Source organism: Cyprinodon tularosa, unplaced genomic scaffold, assembly GCF_016077235.1.
Source record: "Cyprinodon tularosa strain WSP-4 unplaced genomic scaffold, ASM1607723v1 ctg478, whole genome shotgun sequence".
NCBI classification, from domain to species: Eukaryota; Metazoa; Chordata; class Actinopteri; order Cyprinodontiformes; family Cyprinodontidae; genus Cyprinodon; species Cyprinodon tularosa.
The window spans coordinates 468,998-490,413 of record NW_024039205.1 but is presented as its reverse complement, the minus strand read 5'-3'; the positions used below and the strand labels follow the sequence as shown (position 1 = coordinate 490,413).

The window sequence follows — 21,416 nt, the reverse complement described above, 5'->3', positions numbered from 1 at the left end:
AATGTTTAGTAGTAGAGAAAAGGGATTTGATGAATATAAGGAGAGGTTAGAAAAGAAAATAGAATTGATAGATTAAAGGAATAGTAAGAGGATGTGGTTTACTTCCTAAATTAAGAAAAAAACATAAAAGTTTAGGATATTGTTTAATAATAATAATATTTTATATCAGATAAAGATATATTATAGTATAAACTGATTATTGTATATATAGGATATAACTGTATAGCAGGTATATTAACTAGAATACAGTTAAGTTTTTTTCACAATACATAACGGTAGGTGTCGATAACGACATTCAAGTTGTTTGACAACCTCACAAAGAAGAAGAAGAGGAAGTGACGTAAAATAGTAGCAGCCCTTTCCGCCCCCTTTTCGTTGAGGCTCAGCTAGTGGCCGGGTTAGTACACGTTTTGTCCGAGTATAATTTTATAGTTTTTAGCCACTTTGAAATGATACATATATAAAACAATGACTTTTGTCGCATATTAAAGAATAAAACACTGTTTCAGTAGTTATATATCATGTGTTTTGGGCAAATAAGGGGGTTTATGGTATCTAAAATGCCCGCTAACGGTAGGCATGTGGCGCGGCCTCTCAGCGAGCTAACTTGGCTAATGGCTAAAATTACATTTCCTTTTTTCCCAAACAAGTTATTTAGTTAACTTCTGTTGTTTTATATTTATTGTGTGACCAAAACGCCTCATTAACTTTTTGTCAGTAGTGTGTACTAATAATATGACTGCTGCCATTTCCGTAGTACTTAAGTAGAAGAGCCGGTTGCCTGTAACATTCTAAGGCATATTTGTTTCCCCCAGTCAGCAAACATGCAGATCTTCGTGAAAACGTTGACGGGAAAGACCATTACCCTTGAGGTTGAACCCAGCGACACTATCGAAAATGTCAAGGCAAAGATCCAAGACAAGGAAGGTCGGATAAAAAAAATATTCTTCTTGGAGTCGAAAAGTTGCTAGCTCATTTACTTCTATAGAATTACTGTATGTATGTTAGCAATATTTCAAAAGATGTAAAATGGTACAATTTTTTCTCTGAAAAATAGATTACATTTTAAATAAAAATGGGTAAAGCTATGACTAATGACCCATCTGTTTTTAAAATTGTAACCACCAAACTGAAAGCCATTGTTAGGTCGTTGCTTTAACTATGCTGCATTTATTTTAGGGTAAGTATGTGTTATTGTTTTGAAATGCTGCATTTTCTCTTACAATCTACAGTGCTGTTTTATTTGCTGGCTTCTGAGGTGGTTTAGGGATTATTTTGTTAAGTTGGGTTTAAATCACTAGGTGTGAGGAATTAATCAGGGTTCCAACTTGGTTTAGGAAATATTTTTTTTGTCATTAATCAGGTCTTGCCAAGAAATTAAGTATAGAATAATAGAGTTATCGTAATTGTGGTCAGTATTTGATTTTAACATTTAGCTGACCCATCCTATAGTTCTTACTGAATCAGTGTATACACCTCAAACAACTAAATTGGGAGGTGAAAGCCTGAGCTCAAATTCTCAAAGTCAGCTTCAAGAAAATCCAATTAAAGAATGTACAGCACTGCTGGAATGATGAATGACATGGTCAATGTTAATCCAGATTCGGGGGAAGATGGCAGCTACAGATTTCAATTTTAGCAGACCTACTATAAGTAATTGGTATTTAAATTACTTACTTATATGGTCACTTAAGCCCTCAGCCTGGTTTTAACACATAACAAGTAAGTAAATCAATATTCAAGTTGTTGGCAAAAACTCAATTTCAGTGAAACAAGGGTAGGGGCAGTTTTTAATTAAATGTTTTTTATTTTGTTGTTTTAAATACAGTCAAGAAATAAGGTAAAAATTCTAAATGGAATTGGAAATGCTTAGAAAAGGTATTGCTACTAATTTATAAGAAAATTGTGGACAGATACAGATGGATAAATGGATTTGAATTTGAGATGTGTGTTTATATATATATAAATATATAAATAAATAAAATCAGTCTCCTTGGTGTTCATGTGTTTTTAGAGGAAAGTTGACCTAATGTATCCACATTTTTCACTTACCTGAAACTGTTTGGATTAGTTTGATGATGCAGTCTTTTGATTTTATTGATTCTAAAGTTAAGTTGTACAGTTTGTTTAAATGGGATTATCTGTGTGTTTGCATTTGCAGGTATTCCCCCTGATCAGCAACGTCTGATCTTTGCTGGAAAACAGCTTGAGGATGGGCGCACGCTGTCAGACTACAACATCCAGAAAGGTAAGGCGTTTCTATCACAATATGAGCTCTAGGACTTTGGGGGGAAAGTAATTGTCAATCATTTAATCTACAGCATGATTGTCTAGAGGTATCACAAAAAAGGAAAGCATTAACCTTTTAGATTTGTTATTCCTCCTAAAAATCAAATGTATTGTTCTAATAAAGGAACTACCAAGATGTTCAATTGTTTGAATTGTTTTTTTCTGTGCACCAGAATCAACCCTCCATTTGGTTCTCCGTCTGCGTGGTGGCATCATTGAACCCTCACTCAGAATGCTGGCCCAGAAGTACAACTGTGACAAGATGATCTGTCGCAAGTAAGTTCAGCCTTTCATAAAACATTGCTTTGTTTAGGCTGAACTCAAAGAATTGAGATTATTTTCAAACCCATGGCATTATTGGAGGTAAATATTCAGAATTAAAACTTACTGAGCTAGAACTGTTAAATTTTCGTTCGTTTTTTTACCTTTAAGTTTTATTAAACAGATGTTTGGTTTAATGCCCTGACTTAAATAATGTTTTTAAAGTTTTATTTTCTAAATATTAAATATCTGTTTATTAAAAAGATTGATAAAGAACGCTTTTTTTCTTTTCTCCAGATGTTATGCCCGTCTGCACCCCCGTGCCGTCAACTGCCGCAAGAAGAAATGCGGACACACCAACAACCTTCGCCCCAAGAAGAAGCTGAAGTAAATTCTTCGGTTGGATTGGCATTCTGTGCCATGTTGTGTTAAAATAAATATGAGAAAATGACAAAGCCAGTCTGGTGTGTGTTATTCAGTATTTTACCTGCCATATGAAGGTGATGTATTTACCTAGAATAAGATTTTGCATTAGAATCATTGTGTTTACCAGATGTTCTCAAATAAAGATTAAAGATGGTTGAGGAGTTTGCATCAGAGTTCTGTTTTCAGAAACCTGCACAATATATTATCCTAGATAACTCAAACATTTTCCTGGAAATTTAGCTGTTTAATGGGAATGTTTCCCAACTTAAAAATATTATCTGGTCTAAGCATGTTTGATCATATTTTGGAATTGAGCACAGAATATTTCCTATCCAACACTTCAAAGTAAATAAAACAAATTGTCCTTTAGAACTGAGAAATGTGCTTTATACTTGGACTGCCAAATTGCTTAACGACAAAACCAAATAATAAAAACAGGGCTATTGCAGGGCAACATTTTAATGTTTAAAACAGCTCAGTACAAATATGGAATCATCTCATTTTCAAATCCCACAAAAGTCCTCTTTTAACACTGATGGTTCCATCGACGGCTCACTTCTTGGAAAATACTTTAGTCAGACAGGCCTCTACTACATGATAAACAGTTCTGAGGTATTTGGAGTCCTACTTGGAGGTTGAACAAATTTCTAGCAGAAGGAAAGAACATGGAAAAACAAAACTATGGAGATGAACATCAGCTTCCCTCTGGCCAAGTTTGTTCCAGTTCATGTGACTTTAATGTTACTTCTTTGGTAATGTGTTTTTTCTTAGCTTAGTGCATGCTTTCTACTCATCCTAAAGTATGAAAGAGGAAATCCTTTTATATTACTGCAGATAATTCATGGCGGCAACATCCTTTGTGCCTCTTAATGGTTTCTAAAAATCTATAAAAATAATAAATGTGTGCTACTTCAATTGTGCAGCTTTTGAGAACAAGATGGTAAAAGGACTTATTTTAAGCAGAGCATCACAAATAGGCAGAAATGGTAATTACTGTACTTGCTGCATAAAATTACCAAAACAAAAATATTCACTTTCTTTTGACAGTTAAACCTAATCCTTGTCAACACCAAACCTAAAAAAAAGTCCAGTAATAGTGCATCCTGCTTGTTCTTTTCTCAGTGTAATATATTATTCTCAAGGTTACTGTGCAGAAGTCAAACAGAAATGAGGCTGTTGTGTTGTGCCTTGACTTTGATGGGCTTTTCCGTGCAAAAGGCAATTCATAATCCATTCCATGGTAAAAAAAAACAACAAAACAAATGTGTATTAATTTACAAACGATTTCAATTCTACAGGCAACTGTGATAGAAGTATTGCTAAATCAGAGACAGTCACATGCACCATATTGGATCATTAATTTGCCATTCGAATGTGAAACATTTGCGATGTATGATTAATAAAGCATGGCATTTGACCTAGTGAGATTTTTCGCCAAGTATATTTGTCCCAAATAACTAAATGAAAACCTGTTAGACACGTCAAGTTAAAGCGACTTCCATGTCCTTTGAAATGTTCACATTTCTATCTTAAAACAACCAGATTTTATTGGGATTTTGTTTTATAGACTAACACAAATTTGTACTCTACTATAAAGGAATGCAATGATTTGTATTCAGCCCCTAGCTTTGTAATTTTTTTGGTGTGCCTCATACAGTTGCACATTTGGAAAACTTAATTCCTTTCTAATAGCTTAACGACCAGCAAGAGAAACAACGTCTTAGTGATTCTCAGTTTCTTTAACTAGGCCATTACCTATATATCTATATGCTTTGATCTGAACATTGATGGCGTCTGTATTTTTATTCTGCCACCATGTCTCATCCTGGAGACGTACTGCATTAGCTTTCAGCCACACTTTGTTTTCTATTTAACGCCAAACAATTGTTATTATGGTCTCATGTGGACTGTATGTCCTACATACACTATATTGCCAAAAGTATTTGCTCACCCATCCAAATTATTGGAATCAGGTGTTCCAATCACTTCCATGGCCACAGGTGTATAAATTCAAGCACCTAGGCATGCAGACTGTTTTTACAAACATTTGTGAAAGAATGGGTCGCTCTCAGGAGCTCAGTAAATTCCAGCGTGGAACTGTGATAGGATGCCACCTGTGCAACAAATCCAGTCGTGAAATTTCCTCGCTCCTAAATATTCCACAGTCAACTGTCAGCTGTATTATAAGAAAATGGAAGTGTTTGGGAACGACAGCAACTCAGCCACGAAGTGGTAGGCCACGTAAACTGACGGAGCGGGGTCAGCGGATGCTGACGCGCATAGTGCGAAGAGGTCGCCAACTTTCTGCAGAGTCAATCACTACAGACCTCCAAACTTCATGTAGCTCAAGAACAGTGCGCAGAGAGCTTCATGGAATGGGTTTCCATGGGCGAGCAGCTGCATCCAAGCCATACATCACCAAGTGCAATGCAAAGCGTCGGATGCGGTGGTGTAAAGCACGCCGCCACTGGACTCTAGAGCAGTGGAGACGCGTTCTCTGGAGTGACGAATCGCGCTTCTCCATCTGGCAATCTGATGGACGGGTCTGGGTTTGGCGGTTGCCAGGAGAACGGTACTTGTCTGACTGCATTGTGCCAAGTGTAAAGTTTGGTGGAGGGGGGATTATGGTGTGGGGTTGTTTTTCAGGAGCTGGGCTTGGCCCCTTAGTTCCAGTGAAAGGAACTCTGAATGCTTCAGCATACCAAGACATTTTGGACAATTCCATGCTCCCAACTTTGTGGGAACAGTTTGGAGCTGGCCCCTTCCTCTTCCAACATGACTGTGCACCAGTGCACAAAGCAAGGTCCATAAAGACATGGATGACAGAGTCTGGTGTGGATGAACTTGACTGGCCTGCACAGAGTCCTGACCTCAACCCGATAGAACACCTTTGGGATGAATTAGAGCGGAGACTGAGAGCCAGGCCTTCTCGTCCAACATCAGTGTGCGACCTCACAAATGCGCTTCTGGAAGAATGGTCAAAAATTCCCATAAACACACTCCTAAACCTTGTGGACAGCCTTCCCAGAAGAGTTGAAGCTGTTCTAGCTGCAAAGGGTGGACCGACGTCATATTGAACCCTATGGATTAGGAACGGGATGTCACTTAAGCTCATATGTGAGTCAAGGCAGGTGAGCAAATACTTTTGGCAATATAGTGTAGATTTTGATAAACCTTATATCTGATGAAGTTTCTTTTTAGCCACTCCGTTCATTTTTCATCATGCTTATCCCTGCTTGGGTCGTGAGTTGTGCTGGTGCCTATTTCCAGTTGTTCATGGGCGGGAGGTAAAACCTGGATCGGCCGCCAGTCTATCGCAGGGCAACATAGAGACAAACACCTGTTCACACCTACAGAGAATTTAGAGAGTCCAATCATCCTAACAGTCATGTTTTTGGACTGTGGGAGGAAGCTGGAGAGAACCCACACATTCACGGGGAGAAAATGCAAACCACTGTGCAGCCCTTTTTAGCAACTATTTCTGTTTAGTCATTCTTTGTAAAGGAATCTCCCACCTTATCTCCCAATCTTTGCAACTTCTCTTAAGTTACTGCAGGCCCCTACCCTGGTTCACTGATTCATGCTGTCATTGCCTATCAAGCTCAGGGCTGGCATCCCTTACACTAATTGCCCCACAAGCCAGCAGTTTAGCTCTAAACAGGGAGATAAAAAGTCTCAGGACATTCACCCTGAAGAACTGCAGTTAAAGACCACTGCACCAAGGTCTTCACAGAACAGCTGGATATAAATTAATCATAAATCCAACTGATGGAAGAACTCTGGATGGAATTTCAAAATAGTGCTGACGAGTAACAGGTTTTCTTAAGGGGATTTAGTTGCACTATATTTTATTTCAATATATCTTAGTAAACGAGGCTAAATACAAAAGCATGTCCAATTTTAGATTTGGAAAAAAACTATTGCTCGTCTTCCATTTCACAATCCTGCATTACTTTGTGTTAGTGTATTATGTAAAATCTCAATAAAAGGAAATTAAAATAAAAGAAATTTGCAAATTTTGCCGAGAAAAATAAAGTTCAAGATGTAAAAACGAATTTTTCAAACCAGTGTATGCAGTAACTGGTGCAACTGATTTGTTATGCAGCTTGATACATAAGCTGATTTCACATCTTGATCGGCGTTCTGGTCACCACTGCTCCATCAGCTGCAAAAAGCAGCACCCTATTTGTACCTATACAACTGTCATGAACAAATCAATAACTCATCAGTTGCAGAGAAGCAAAAATCAATGCATTTTGTGCATCTGAAGTTCACATCTTACTCTGACAAGCAAGTCAGCCAAGTACCAGTTTACTACATCTACCTCAAGCAGTTTGGGGCTGTTCACGCACAGCTTCACATTAGTTGGCAGGTAAAGGGTTTCTGCAGAGCTGATGCAGAGCAATCCTCACAATTATTACTCATATTGTTAATAGTGTTTGTTAAAGTAAATACATAAAGTTAAGCTTGATTCTCTATTTCAGTAAATACTGACAAATGTAAACAACTAAACTTGGCACAGACATGATGAAATGCAATAAGATGAACTCAACATCAAGGTTAGACAAAAGTTAAGCAAACTCATGCAGATGTTTGTGAAGGAGCTGCAGCTTGAATTTAAATTCAGCACTTAAAAGAAAATAAAATCTTTCTTGATTTCTGGATGCTTAGTGCTGCAGATTTTTCATCCCGGCTGTGCAAGCAACACATCGATGAACATGAATAATAGAATAAGTGGTGAGAAAGAGCAGTTCTTATAAAATATAAACAGTTTTGTGCTGGCGGTCCTCAGAAGAGAAAGAGCTGGAGTTGAATGGGTTGCATCTCTAAGTTTGCTGATGCTCAGGCTGGTGTGATCCTGCTGCCTGTGGATGGTGGTGAGCCGCTTCAAATCAAGGTCTTTGCCTTCATGTTTCCAAACTGGACTCTCTGCTGGGTGCATCTCCACAGAGTCATGGCAATGCAGGTGTTTCACTTATATACATCAATAAATTGAAATATTCCTATAATTCACTAACAGAAACAAGTAGATTTAAAACTAAATGCTGTTTTTCTACAACCACATATAAGGAATTCAGGCTTTTGTTTTAATATTCTGAAGACATCAGTCTAAGCTACAGTATGAGAAAGAAAAGCATTTCACTCTCTTTCTAGTTTTCTTGAACCACACATCTTGAATTTTGATGAAGCACTGATGTAACTTTCACCCTTAGAGTTATTGTACTGTCTGTCCAGACATGCCCGACTGGTATAAATGTGTACATGCAGCACTGGCGAAAACAGAGCTGCGCTTTCCCTGGCCTCGTTTCAAACTCACACTCAAGGTTTTTGTGTATTACAGAGTTTCATTATCACTCTGTGCTCTCAATTATGGAGAATAAACCAACACATCAAGGTCCATCAATGAAGTTTAAGCAAAATCATTACCGTTTGTTGGAAATTTAACATGTAATCTTCTAAAAAGATATTTTCCATTATTTTCTGTAAATGAGGCTTCACGTTATTAATTTCGGATCATTAATTTGATTAGTGTGAACATATTAAGCTAAAAGGCTGTCAACCCTTAGTTCCTCATTTTACTTTAACCTCTCTTAAAGGGCCTCACTTATAAAAAGGATTTAAAACAGTACGAACTTCTTTGATGCTGGAGTGATTTTTATCTCAAAGGAAAGTTCACGGATGTTTCTTTCCAAATGCTAATTTGAGTTGGCACTGTTGTTGAGTGAGTCATGCAGATGCAAACACATTAAGCAGTGCACATAGTGATAAGAAATATCTAAAAACTAGATGCACTTGATTCGTTTTCAAAGTGATCCCTAACCCGAATTCCCATTTTCATCCAAATTGTATTCCTAATATACTTGATAATTGTCAGTTAACGTGACCATTATCATACAATGTTTATTTGGTGTTTCAAGGAAGGTTTGGTTATATTTAATCAAAATAATACTTGTCTGTTAAAATATTGATAACTTAAACACAGAGGGTTTAAAGACTTGAAATTGAAATGCAAATGTTTTTAGGAATTTGCAGAAGTGAAATTTGATGGAGGAAAAAAAAATCTTTTTGTACTGACACTAGCATGAGAGTGTGCATATTCCAGATTCACAATGATTGTTCTCCACCAGAATCAAAGGAAAGACACTGTAGACAGATACCAAACACAGTTGGTGAAACTACAGGCTCTGTTTACAGTAAATAGTTTGATTTTTAAGTTTGATTGTTTGTTCCAATAAGGGGTAAGGTGATCCAGATTTGATATTATTACTATATTTCTTAAGTCATCATTAACACCTAAAAGTACCTTAAAATTGAGTGCAAGTATAACTATATGTCTGTTATTTGTAAATGAGGCCCCAGTTTAGTTTTTTTTTTTAGTTTAATACTACAGCATCAAAAGCTATAAAGGCTTTCATTCTTTATCTGACAGATCTTCATCACTCAGAGTGACTAGTCAGTAGTGGCAGGTAATACAAAGGACAGTGAGTCACTGAAAAAGGTAATGTCAATCACTCATTCTCCCAGAAACAGAAAAAAACCTCAGTCTGATTTCCACCCTATCTCTTTGATCTTTGCTCTTCTGTTGCTCCAGTTCAGCACTAATCAAGGTTTCCATGGAGGACATGAGCACAGACTGTGGAGATGCATCCCAGCTCCAGCTGTGGCTACTTATCGATCAGTTTTGCTAAGCTTTCTCTCAGGCCTTTCAGGTCACCAATTTTGACATCCAGAACCCCAATGATTCGGTGGATTTCAACTCCTGATTGTTCCTGCTCCTCGCGATTCGTGGCCAGCGTTTTTTCAGCGCTCTGAACACGACCCTCCAGTTCGGTGTTTCGTCTCTCCAGATCCTGCAGAAACATTATTTGTACAGAAAGAAAGACATCTTTCAAGACTTTTTTTATGGTAAGATCTAATCAATGGACATTAGAGTTGCTTCAAGAAAATAATCTAATAATTAACATAATTATAATATATATATACACATTTATATATATATAATTAAAACAAACAAAAAACAAAAGTAACAACAATTGACCCTGGTGAGTGACAGGCAAACTGATAAGAACATAAAAAAACACTTTAATTTTGTAATCAATTAACACTGCATTAGTTGCAACTACGGTGTGCTTAAACAACTCTCTTAAATGTGAAATGCTTTTAATGAGGAAAGAAGATAAACAGCTATTTTAAAAGGAACCAAAAACTACAACGCTAATAAAAGGGAGCTATATTTTATATCAAATTTATGTCTTATTTGGTCTGTGAGTAAGAGAAACACTTGTATCAGGTAACATATACATTTTTTTAAGCCATTCAACCTCTGAACTCCATCTCTCATAATATGAGATATATATATTATATAAGTAATGATGTTGAAATGTTAGAAGCTTTAGTAAATCAGTTAACATAATAATCTAAATTCTCTTTCAAACACAGAAAAACTGCATTTTTTTATGCTAGTCACTCTGATCACAATGATTAATATTATGCAAAATAATTGAGCTAATATTATTACGAAAGGCCAAAGCTGTATAAGAACAAAGTATAACTGTTTTCATAAAGTTATCCCTGTTTAGTAGGTTTATTAAAACAGTTTATATAGCTGTGCTTTATGGAATGAGGGTCTAAAAATATGGCCCAGAATAAATTGTCAATTGAACACAAGGACTACAGAGGTCGAAAGCGATCATCCATAATTCATACCTGACACACAGCTAAGAAAGACAGACGACCTAATAGAGACTATGCAATATGCATCAGTTGCAGTCTGCAACATTAATAAGGAAATTCAGCATAATATGCTGTCCTTGAAGCCCTCAGATCACCTCCTCTGATTCAAGACAACATAAACCATTTATTTTACCCTTTTAAATTCTCAACAGTTTCTTGTGAGTCAATGTCTGGTTTAAAATACATTCAGAGCATCAAGATGGACCACAGACACTATAACAAAGAGAGAGTGTGATGGTGCAAAGCATGATTACAGAACCTCCCTTTGTTTAGTGAAGTGATACAAATTATGCTGTAACTGATTTTCTTACTCTTCAAATATCAAATTACCAAAACTTCAACCAGAAATACATAAACATTTTTAATTTGATAAATAAGCAGAAGTTTAAAAGGAGAACTTGTACGATAATCAAACTAACCTTAAGTCTTTGAATGACTTCATCCTTCTCCTTTTCCAGTTCCCCCACATCTGTTTTCCTGTTCTGTAAATTTTGAATCTCCTGCAGTCACAGAAATGATATTAAAACATTGCCAAAGCAACCATTAATGAGGAAATGAACCATCTAAATGGACTGAAGTTGTACAGATTTCTTAGTGTTCAACCACTCAAAGTGAGTTGCTGTGAGGGACCAAACTTAGGCCCCGTCCACACGAAGTCAAAACGAACACGAAACGCTGATATTTTCCAAAACGTTTGCCGTAAAGACGGAGACGTAAAATAAATGTGAGCGTCCACACGAATGCATGAAAACGCTGCAAAATGTATGCCAGGCCTGTAAGTGGCGTTGTGGTGCCAAAGCAAAAATAAGCGACGAAATGTAGGGCATGCGCACTAATATTTATACATGGTTGCCCTGCGGGTCTATTTTCGTGGTTAAGTCAAATTCAGGTGCTCAACTATGTGGTCGATATTGCTCTGTTCTTCCTGGAGATATTCCAGAAGAAGAAGATTCTGTTGTAAGCCCGACCAGCCCGACAGCAGGGTGAGTAGCATTAGCAGCAACGGCGCCATTGTTGTTGTGATGTGTCGCGCTTGCGTGTTTAGAGGCGACGCTATGACGCATGCGTGTAAAAAAAAAAATGCGGTTAGGGTGTAAACATGGAAACGCGAAAACGGCGTTTCAGAATCTTCCCACTCTGAAGGGTGAATAAAAAAATGATCGTTTACAGACCCCCGAAACGCCGGCTTCGTGTGGATGAGAGGCTGGTTTGGTGAAAAATTTGTGCGTTTAGGCCAGGGTTCGTCTTCGTGTGGACGGGGCCTTAAATAAGGATAAAAAGTGTTCAAAAATTGATTTACCAGTGTCAAAAATAGTTAACAAAGGCTCAAAAGTAACACAAAATAACTTAAATAATAAAAAACATGGATCTGGGCCCAACTCGACTGAGGTCAACTGAAGAGGAACAAACTCAAACAAAAAAACTGACCTTCTGATAAAGTACATAGGCTGCTTAAATAGGGGTGGAATAACCTAAACTTTCCACATGAGGGAGGCACAATATAAAAGAGAAGCAATAAATAAAAAAAAGTCCATACAAAGCTAAAACATAAATAAAACTCTCACTTAGCACAATTAATTGATAAAGTTGACAAAATAACTAAAGTAAACTTAAACAAAATCCCCCCCTCAGCTCTTGGGAAAGTGGTTTGTTCCTGGATGCTTCCACCTCCAGCTGATCTGCATTTGCAGAACTGTGAAATTAAATAAACTTTGTGGTGGTAGAAGTTGCACTAGGGTTAAATTCATCCAGTCACACTCACAAACATACAAACCTTCATATATCAATTCAAAGATTTACAGGCAACTTTAGGCTAAGTGCCTTGCCCAAAGTGCCCAAAGGCACCTGTTGCAGCTAATGTTCTCTCTCTGCTCCAGGTGAGACACTCTAGATATGTTTGCTGACAGCTTCTCCTAGTAGTTTTTTACTGAACAACCAAGCAATGAGGGAACAAAATAAAAAACACGTACTTCTCAAAATTTTCCAAACACAGTAGAGATGCTGTGGAGTAGTCATACCTTTCCCGATCTAGTCTGTCCTGCTTCACCAACTTTAAAGGGATAGTTCGGGATTTTTGACATGAATCTGTATGGCATCCCCATCACCAGTGTCATGCAATCACACTGACTTACCCCTGGCAGCATCCTGTGAGCAGAGTTCTCGTCCAGCTTTGGTCAAGCCGAAAGTAGTCCGGCAGGTTTGCTAGACCCAGCGAAATAAAACGTTTCTCTTCCCAAAACATTATGTGTTCAAAAGAGTGATATTTTTGCATCCCAAAAACATTGTAGTGGAAAAAGTCACACGTCGTTATCACTTTGTCCTATTTTCTCTCTGTTCGTATCAGTGCGCGCGACACCATGACCTGCCAGCTAGGGCCTACCTGTTTGATTCGGGATTGTTTACTACTGGGGAAGATGTCTGACTACGAGAGCGACGAGGAAAACATCGACTTCCACTTAGAGCCAAAGGGATATCTTTATGAACCCGAGTACACTGACGATGAACTTCGACAAATGGAGTTAGATCGGGCAGAAAGAGAGAGGGTGGACAGAGAAGTGACGGAAGCTGAAGCCGGAGCCGCAGGAGCCTCAGCTGGAGCTGCGTTATCCAGGGTGGCCGACAAATCATGGTGCACTTGTTTCAAGTGCGAATTAATGCAGACAGAGGTGGATGCTACTGTTGCCACGAGTGGGATTTAGTAATGCCCGAGATACAGAACCTTTCCATTGATGAGGATGTCGGAGTTGCAGAAGCTGCTGTCTGCATCACTGAAAGCACTGAAATGAGCTGGAAAAGTTGAGCTCGCTGTCAGAATGACGGCGCGCACTGATACGAACAGAGAGAAAATAGGACCAAGTGATAACGACGTGTGACTTTTTCCACTACAATGTTTTTGGGATGCAAAAATATCACTCTTTTGAACACATAATGTTTTGGGAAGAGAAACGTTTTATTTCGCTGGGTCTAGCAAACCTGCCGGACTACTTTCGACTTGACCAAAGCTGGACGAGAACTCTGCTCACAGGATGCTGCCAGGGGTAAGTCAGTGTGATTGCATGACACTGGTGATGGGGATGCTATACAGATTCATGTCAAAAATCCCGAACTATCCCTTTAAAGTGGGTGAAGCAGGACAGACTAGATCGGGAAAGGTATGACTACTCCACAGCATCTCTACTGTGTTTGGAAAATTTTGAGAAGTACGTGTTTTTTATTTTGTTCCCTCATTGCTTGGTTGTTCAGTAAAAACTACTAGGAGAAGCTGTCAGCGAACATATCTAGAGTGTCTCACCTGGAGCAGAGAGAGAACATTAGCTGGTATCGGGCCAAGATAGGTATCCCTGCCAGAATTTGTATCCCCTCCCCGGGAACACGCACACAGTTCACTCCGCCTCAATTCCAACCTACTAAACGTGAGATGTCTTATCTTCATAAAAGATGAGCATTATTATTTTATTCTTCACGTCACATGTTATAGCAGAATATCACCAGCGATATTGTTTCAAAAAAATATATGAGAGCATTTGCTTCAAAAACAGGACGCTGGGAACAGTGTAAACTCCTTTCTCTAAAAGCCAACAACTCCTTTGTTTCAAAATGTTCCATAAAAAAAAATGATCTCATCGTTTCACATTGTCTAAATGTTCTCATCTCATTGAAAACTGTTGTCAAACACATTCTTATAATAAAAATCAAATAGTAAATGGAGTGTACATGCACATATTATAGGCTACACAAAGTAGAAATATTACTTTATCCTATATTTAGTGCTTAAATCTATATTTGTGTTTTATATTAACTTACAATTTCTGTATGTTGTACTAACCCTATGGAATTAAGGCGGAATTAACTCAATGAGCTCCTACTCTGTGCTCTGTGCTCCCGGCGAGAGGATACAAATTCTGGCGGGGATGAGCCAGACAAGGATGGATTGTTATCAAAAACCTGCTAATGTCCCTCATAGCACTTCCACTTCCAGCTCCATATCCGACCCGAGATGTTGTTTAGGGGAGAGAAATAAAAAAATAACTGATGTCCCAGATGATGATGCAAAGCTTACTGTTATTAGCTCCTGTAATACCGAAGTCAGAACATTGGTAATACCATGATAATAACATGGCTCTACATTCTATGTTAGGTGTTTTATAGGTTTGTGGTTTTAACAGAAGGATCAGAGGAATTGATGCTTTGTTTTTTATTCTTATTGAGGTGGTGATGTTTCACATTGACTTAGAGCTGGAAACACACAGATCTGACAACCCTGGCAGTTAAAGGCGGGTGGAGTTCCTAGCTATTACTTTAAGAATATAGTAAATGATTGAAGCCTGATTCTAAGCAGAGACTCCCAGACTTCCCTCGGCGTAGATACCTCCTCCATCCCCTTTGGGGGAAGACAGAGGTGTTCCAGGGCCAGCAGAGAGACATAGTCCTTCCAGGGTCGACCTCTGGGGCTCCTCCCAGGACGTGCCTGGAACACCTCCTGAGGGAGGCGTCCAGGGAGCAAAGGTGTCTGAACCACCTCAGCTGACTCCTCTTGATGTGAAGCAGAAATGGCTTTCTTTAGAACCTCTCCTGTTTGACTGAGCTCCTCACCTGATCTCTAAGGGAGTGCTCAGCCAAGCAGAGAAAGCTAATTTCAGCTGCTTTTATCCATTATCTCATTCTTTCAGTCATCATCCAGATTTCATGACCATAGGAGAGAGTCGGAACTTAGACTGACAGGTAAATTGAGAGCTCTAAAGGTTATTGCGCTTCATCAAACACATCTTATTTTTATTTTTTTAGCTAAACAACTAAAAGATATTAACCTAGTATAACATTTAATGCTGCTCACGGGACATTTCTTCAATGTTTTCAGGACAGAACTACCCAACACCTACAGGTTTGTTCTAAACAGCAGATAGATCAATTTCTCTAATAACATTAAAACTAGAAAACTCATTTATTCCCCTTTACTTTATGTCCAAGTTCATTTACAAACACTTATTTGCCGGATTAATTGTATTACTATTGACCCAGAAAGATTTTTTTTTTCCTAGGGATGATTTAGAGATAAATTACTCAAACTGACACTTGCTCTTTTCTATCCCTATGCATTCACAAATGATTGATTTATGAATGTTTCAGGAGATGTTTCCACAGGGAGGAGATGAAGGTTTGCTCATCTAGCTCACTGCTGGCGGGGTATTATGTATGCCTTTGTATTAATGGGCTAGCTTTCCACTCTTAGATTTTCTTTAATAAGATGGCAAATAGATTTGGACAGCATGCAGTGGAGGGGGAGGGATTGGTTTCTTGCCTGCTCTTTGGCTCTCAGCAAGGCTTCCAGCTCCTCCAACGCCCGACTCAGCTCCTCTTTACCAGGCTGACCAGCGGCAGGACGCCCCAGCTGGGCCTCCAACTCAGCCACCTGGAACACAAAAACACCACAAAGACATGCGTTGAAATATCACCTGCCTGAGAACCCTCACTGATGGCAATTGATTTTTAGAAAATCTTTATTTATAGATGCAAAGATTATTAGGATATAAGGTGTCAATTTTTAAGCCAAATAATGGATGGATGGATGGATGGATGGATGGATGGATGGATGGATGGATGGATGGATGGATGGATGGATGGATGGATGGATGGATGGATGGATGGATGGATGGATGTTTAAACAAAACAAAATGTTAAAAGAAACTGGTTAGAAGAATTCATAAAAAAAAAATAAGGAACTTTATGTTAACAGCGTCTTTAAAGTATGTTAAACAACTCTCAGTTCAATTGACCTGTGGAGCTTCAGGTTCAGTTATACCTTGTTGGACATAAAAGCATTGTGAAAAAGCTCAATTTAGGTTCTGTTTGTACTGCTGAACACTGAATGTGAGCTGCTCTCTTTTTTTATTCTCTGGGCCTGTTTTTAATAATTCTGCTTGAAAATGACACGTCAAAAATGTATTGAATAAATCTTAGGAACTACAAAGTTTATTGTTTAATACCAAAATGAAAGTTACACCCAAAATAATAATCTACAGGTCTGATAATCCACACTCATGTCACTGGATTACAAGAACACAGCAGAAAGTAAAAAATTTTTTTTCAAAAAATCTGACCAACTGCTATACTAAAGTTCATATTAAAGTTAAAATAAGTAGAGATGTGTGTTGATAGGAAACAGACAGCCATTTTGGCACAGTGGCATTTGGCATTACAAAAGTTCTTAGGCATTTATTTTCTTCTGTTTTTCCCCTCTTATATCTCACCATAGGCAGCCTGTGTTCTGCTGCAAAAATATTTTATTTAACTTACTTTCACTTATTTTTTGCTTTCCTCTGTAGGAAATTTTACATGTAATACTTAATAATAATAGAGAAACCAAACCACTATGGGTGTTTTCAATGAGGAGAAGTTAATAATCAATATCAAGCAACCAGTTTTTTTTTTGACTCAGAAACGTCAAACAACCTGGGGATCAAAAAACTGTAATGCAGCTTGCATGACACAACCTTGTCATTAGCAAAAAGATCAAAGGACACATCAGTTATATTTTGCACAAATCATGACTGTAAATAAAAAAAAGATGTTTCTAAGACAGAACCTAGTTGCACAGCTTTGAAACACTAACATAAAAGAATAAAATAACATTCAGTTAAACTGCTATAGAATGTCCATTCAAAAGCTACTTTGCTGTCTCCCAGTAAAGTTACTTGTAATGCTAAGTTAGATTGGTTTACACTGGGTGTCCAAACCTTCTGCCAAACATGCCAAAACCACAAAGTGCAAGGAACTCAGGTCTTAGTCTTAGTCACATTTTAGTCATTAAGATATGTGATAGTTTTAGTCGGTTTTAGTCTACTAAAACTTAAAAAGGTCTAGTCTAGTTTTAGACAGTTTTATGTTGCAAAAAAAGTTAACCTTTGCAAAAAAGTTAACCTTTACAATTTGTAATGACAACTAGATTCTTTACCAGACTGAAAGCTCTTGCCTAGATACTACAATTGCTGGGTATAGAATGCTGCCATGCAGTTCATCATTGCTGTGGGGCAGAAAACTTTGATTTATAGAATTCAAATAAACTTTTTTATGAAATAATGCATAGATCTAGTTAAACACATCATATTGGTTAATATAGCAGACAGACAAGCTGACGAAATGTACAATAAAGGAATGGTTTTAGACAACAAAGGTTTCCATTCAAAAGCAAACACTTTCTGGTCTACTATGAATTATGCATTACACACAGATCAATCAATCTTTATTGCTCCAAAAAAGCAAAGAACAAAAAAATATTTCTTTCTACTTTGGCAATTATGGTTTTATTTCTTCAATTTGCCCCTTAGTTACCACCGCTCAGGGGTCAAAGTAGATTTAAATTCACAGGGTTCGGATATAACAAAATACACAGAGAACCTACATAATTGCCTTGTAATTCAATGGCAATCCAGACCTAAACTGTATGAATATGTGAACTAAAATGTTGAAATATTTAAAGGAAACAGAGAAAATGTTTTAATGACCTTTCAAGGAAACATTTACATCATATTTGAATAGATAGAAATGAGAACTAAGAGAAAGAATTATTCAAAAATATATGTACCTTTTAACCTGGCTCTTTATCCAAAAATAAACAGAATGCAGTGAGATACATCAGTTATCATACAGAATGAGCACCGCTGCACGGCAGGTGGGCTCAAACAGGACACAGCAGCACGGCTGATACTGCTTAGCAGATTACAACACAATGATGCTCAAACCTATAACTCTCAAGTTTTCATCAACAAAGATCCTTGTTTAGCTTGTCAGTTCTCGTTATCGTCATGAAAAAAAGGAACGTCAACAAAATAATTTCTTCATCGTCATCCTTGATGAAAACAACACTGCACATGATTAAGAGTAGCTCTGAAAGAAAGATGATGTTCTTAGCAAAAGGATTATAATAATTACAATCATTGAAAACAAATTAAAGGAATAGTACACCCAAAACATGATTAGCCTTCATTTTCTACTCACCCCCATGCTGAACAACACTCTGGAGTACTTTTTTGATATCTCAAATGCATCTGGAGATCTGGGAGGCTTCTTGCTGTCTGCTGACATTCAAATAATGGAGGTACCCAGCGCCCGAGGCAGAAAGGTCCATAAAAGTCCACAAAAAACGTTTCAATATTCCTCCATACTGCTCGTCCAATGTATTCCAAGTGTCCTGAGTGGGTAGCATCCAGAATTTACTCGAAACAAAGTCATTTAGAATGTTTTTAGAGCATAAACAGTAGTGTATAGGATTTCCTGAAAGCGCGCACATGCGCGTTCACGACGCTACGGAAGCCGGCAGACCAAACCAGATGAAAGTGCGCATTCAGCGTCTGCTCTTCCAATAATGCAAGCGTAGAAGAAGAAATGTGCCGTTTACCTGTGCAAAGAAAGAAACAACGAAAGAAAAATGTCTGAGGACTTCAGTGTTGAGGAAGAGCATGAGTTCTTTGCCGAGCTGAATGCGCTGGTTTGGTCTGCCGGCTTCCGTAGCGTCGTGATCGCGCATGTGCGCACTTTCAGGAAATCCTATACACTACTGTTTATGCTCTAAAAACATTCTAAATGACTTTGTTTCGAGTAAATTCTGGATGCTACCCACTCAGGACACTTGGAATACATTGGACGAGCAGTATGGAGGAATATTGAAACGTTTTTTGTGGACTTTTATGGACCTTTCTGCCTCGGGCGCTGGGTACCTCCATTATTTGAATGTCAGCAGACAGCAAGAAGCCTCCCAGATCTCCAGATGCATTTGAGATATCAAAAAAGTACTCTAGAGTGTTGTTCAGCATGGGGGTGAGTAGAAAATGAAGGCTAATCATGTTTTGGGTGTACTATTCCTTTAACAATGACAATAACTATGAATCATGTTTATAGTCCGTTTTACATACATGTATCTCAATGTGCTATAAGCAAAAGTAAAAAAAAGAAAGAAAAAAAGCTAAAAAATGAAAAGCTGAATTAAATAAATAATAAAGAATACAACCTGGAAAAATCCCTTTCTCAGCTATAACCAACCAGCCAGAGTTTAGTTCTGGAACTGAAAAGAGCCTTTGTCAGACAGCTCTAAACTGCTGGATTCCTCAACTCCTCGCAAAAAGCGCTTGATCCAAAATATTGGATATCAAGTATACAATGCTTTTTAGTAAACAAGTACATAACATCTATGATTACCATTTAATGGAGGAAATGAAACTGAGGTGAGTGTGAACTGTATAATATTTTCACTAAAAGGGATTTATTTAAAGACCTAGTGTCATACTGAACCCCTCAGCAGATGGCTGCTCACCCTGAGCCTGATTTTACTGGAGGTTGCTTCCTGTTAAAAGGGAGTTTTTCCTCTTCACTGTCACTGCATGTTCTGTTTCAGGGATTGCTATAGCGTAAATGACACAATGCAAGCGAACGCCTACTGCCATCACATGATCATCCAGGAAGAATAATTCCTGCAGAGATTGTGATGCGATGCAATCAGCTGGTTTTCCTTAAATAGAGAATAGAGTTTGTTCTGGTTGAATTGTCTCTGGAAAATGTCTTGAAATTACGTTTTCTGAATTGGTGCTATATAAATACACTTAATTTAACTAATAATATTCATTCATACTGCAGTTACACACACTACTATAAATTGTAAAAAATGAAAACTTTTAGTATTATAAAACCATTATTAAAGAATTACTCAGCTAATCCCACACAAAAATGTTACTGATGGGATTTTCACATGTGATGAACACCTTTTATTCTCTGAATATCACTTAGCTGCATCCAGGCACACTCCATAGAGAATCTGCAACAACAAAAAAAAATCAAGGGCATCTTTTTTTCTTCATGCATGCTTTCATCCCTTTTTACCCTCTACTTGAATATACAGATAAACAACACTACACACACACACACACCAATGGAAATTATTCAAAGGAAAAAGAGCCTTTCTGCCTGAGGGCTCAGAACCAAATCCTAGAAGACCTCTCTAACAGAGGGATGTGACCTGGCAAAAGATTTTCATGTAAACTGATTTGCCCAATTTGACCCACTTCCCTGAGTTTGACACATTAATGGAAAATTTTGAAGAATCTGAGTGACAACTTAACAAAACAAGGACAAGCTCTACATCCTCACAATGTGACATCACTCAAGAACCTGCAATCAGAGCCCTCTGACTGGGTTGGGGGTTTGAATCCCTCTTGTCTTTGGTTACCGCAGATCTGTGTGGCAGTAATCAGCTTAAGATGTTCAACTAATTGGATCCCAAGTGTTTACAGAGTTTGAATTTGCAGCAATTAACAGAAAAAGAATTTAATTTAGATAAAGCTTTAAATAAAATAAAAATATGAGGAACTGTGTGGAAGATGCATAAAGATGTTAGAAATTGTTCTATTGTTTATTTAAGTTGTGTCGTTCCTTCTGTTCCTTACGTGTAGTTATTTAGTTTTCTTTACCAAATTCATTTAATTCAATATGCTAAAAGTAACAATTAAACATAAAAATAAATCTTTTCACCCCATGAATTGAAAGGAAGTAGGAAGAAGAATTATCATATAATCATAGCATATATAATTTATGGCCAATGAAGGCAAGAGTGACCAAAAATATACATTTTGAATTCTGTTGGTAAAAAACAATATAACCCTTTAGGTCCCAATAAGCCATTTGTCTTATTTTGAAGTGGTCAGAATCAGTAACCTCAC

General features: G+C 37.7%; 2 protein-coding genes across 3 annotated transcripts in view; one reads left to right on the top strand and one right to left on the bottom strand.

The window, feature by feature from the left end:
* Positions 1 to 287: 287 nt before the first annotated feature.
* uba52 (ubiquitin A-52 residue ribosomal protein fusion product 1) lies at positions 288 to 3,005 on the top strand. Its single transcript, XM_038301928.1, has 5 exons — positions 288 to 397; positions 816 to 927; positions 2,162 to 2,248; positions 2,463 to 2,565; positions 2,848 to 3,005. The coding sequence occupies exons 2-5, from the start codon at positions 825 to 827 to the stop codon at positions 2,939 to 2,941; spliced, it is 387 nt and encodes a 128-aa protein (XP_038157856.1). The 5' UTR covers positions 288 to 397; positions 816 to 824; the 3' UTR covers positions 2,942 to 3,005.
* Positions 3,006 to 7,297: 4,292 nt separating this feature from the next.
* The window catches only part of homer3b (homer scaffold protein 3b), a 62,987-nt gene continuing 48,868 nt past the window's right edge, over positions 7,298 to 21,416 (bottom strand). For both annotated transcript variants that reach the window (XM_038301926.1, XM_038301927.1), the window contains 3 exons: positions 16,010 to 16,120; positions 11,130 to 11,210; positions 7,298 to 9,827 (listed from right to left, as the gene is read on the bottom strand). In XM_038301926.1, the coding sequence (XP_038157854.1) occupies positions 9,642 to 9,827; positions 11,130 to 11,210; positions 16,010 to 16,120 (378 nt within the window). In that variant the 3' untranslated portion in view covers positions 7,298 to 9,641. The remainder of the gene's footprint in view (positions 9,828 to 11,129; positions 11,211 to 16,009; positions 16,121 to 21,416) is intronic.

Coding starts and splice junctions, on each gene's coding strand:
- uba52 (XM_038301928.1), top strand. CDS start 825: ATGCAGATCTTCGTGAAAACGTTGACGGGAAAGACCATTACCCTTGAG. Junction 928..2,161: donor AAAGATCCAAGACAAGGAAG/GTCGGATAAAAA, acceptor TTGCATTTGCAG/GTATTCCCCCTGATCAGCAA. Junction 2,566..2,847: donor GACAAGATGATCTGTCGCAA/GTAAGTTCAGCC, acceptor TCTTTTCTCCAG/ATGTTATGCCCGTCTGCACC.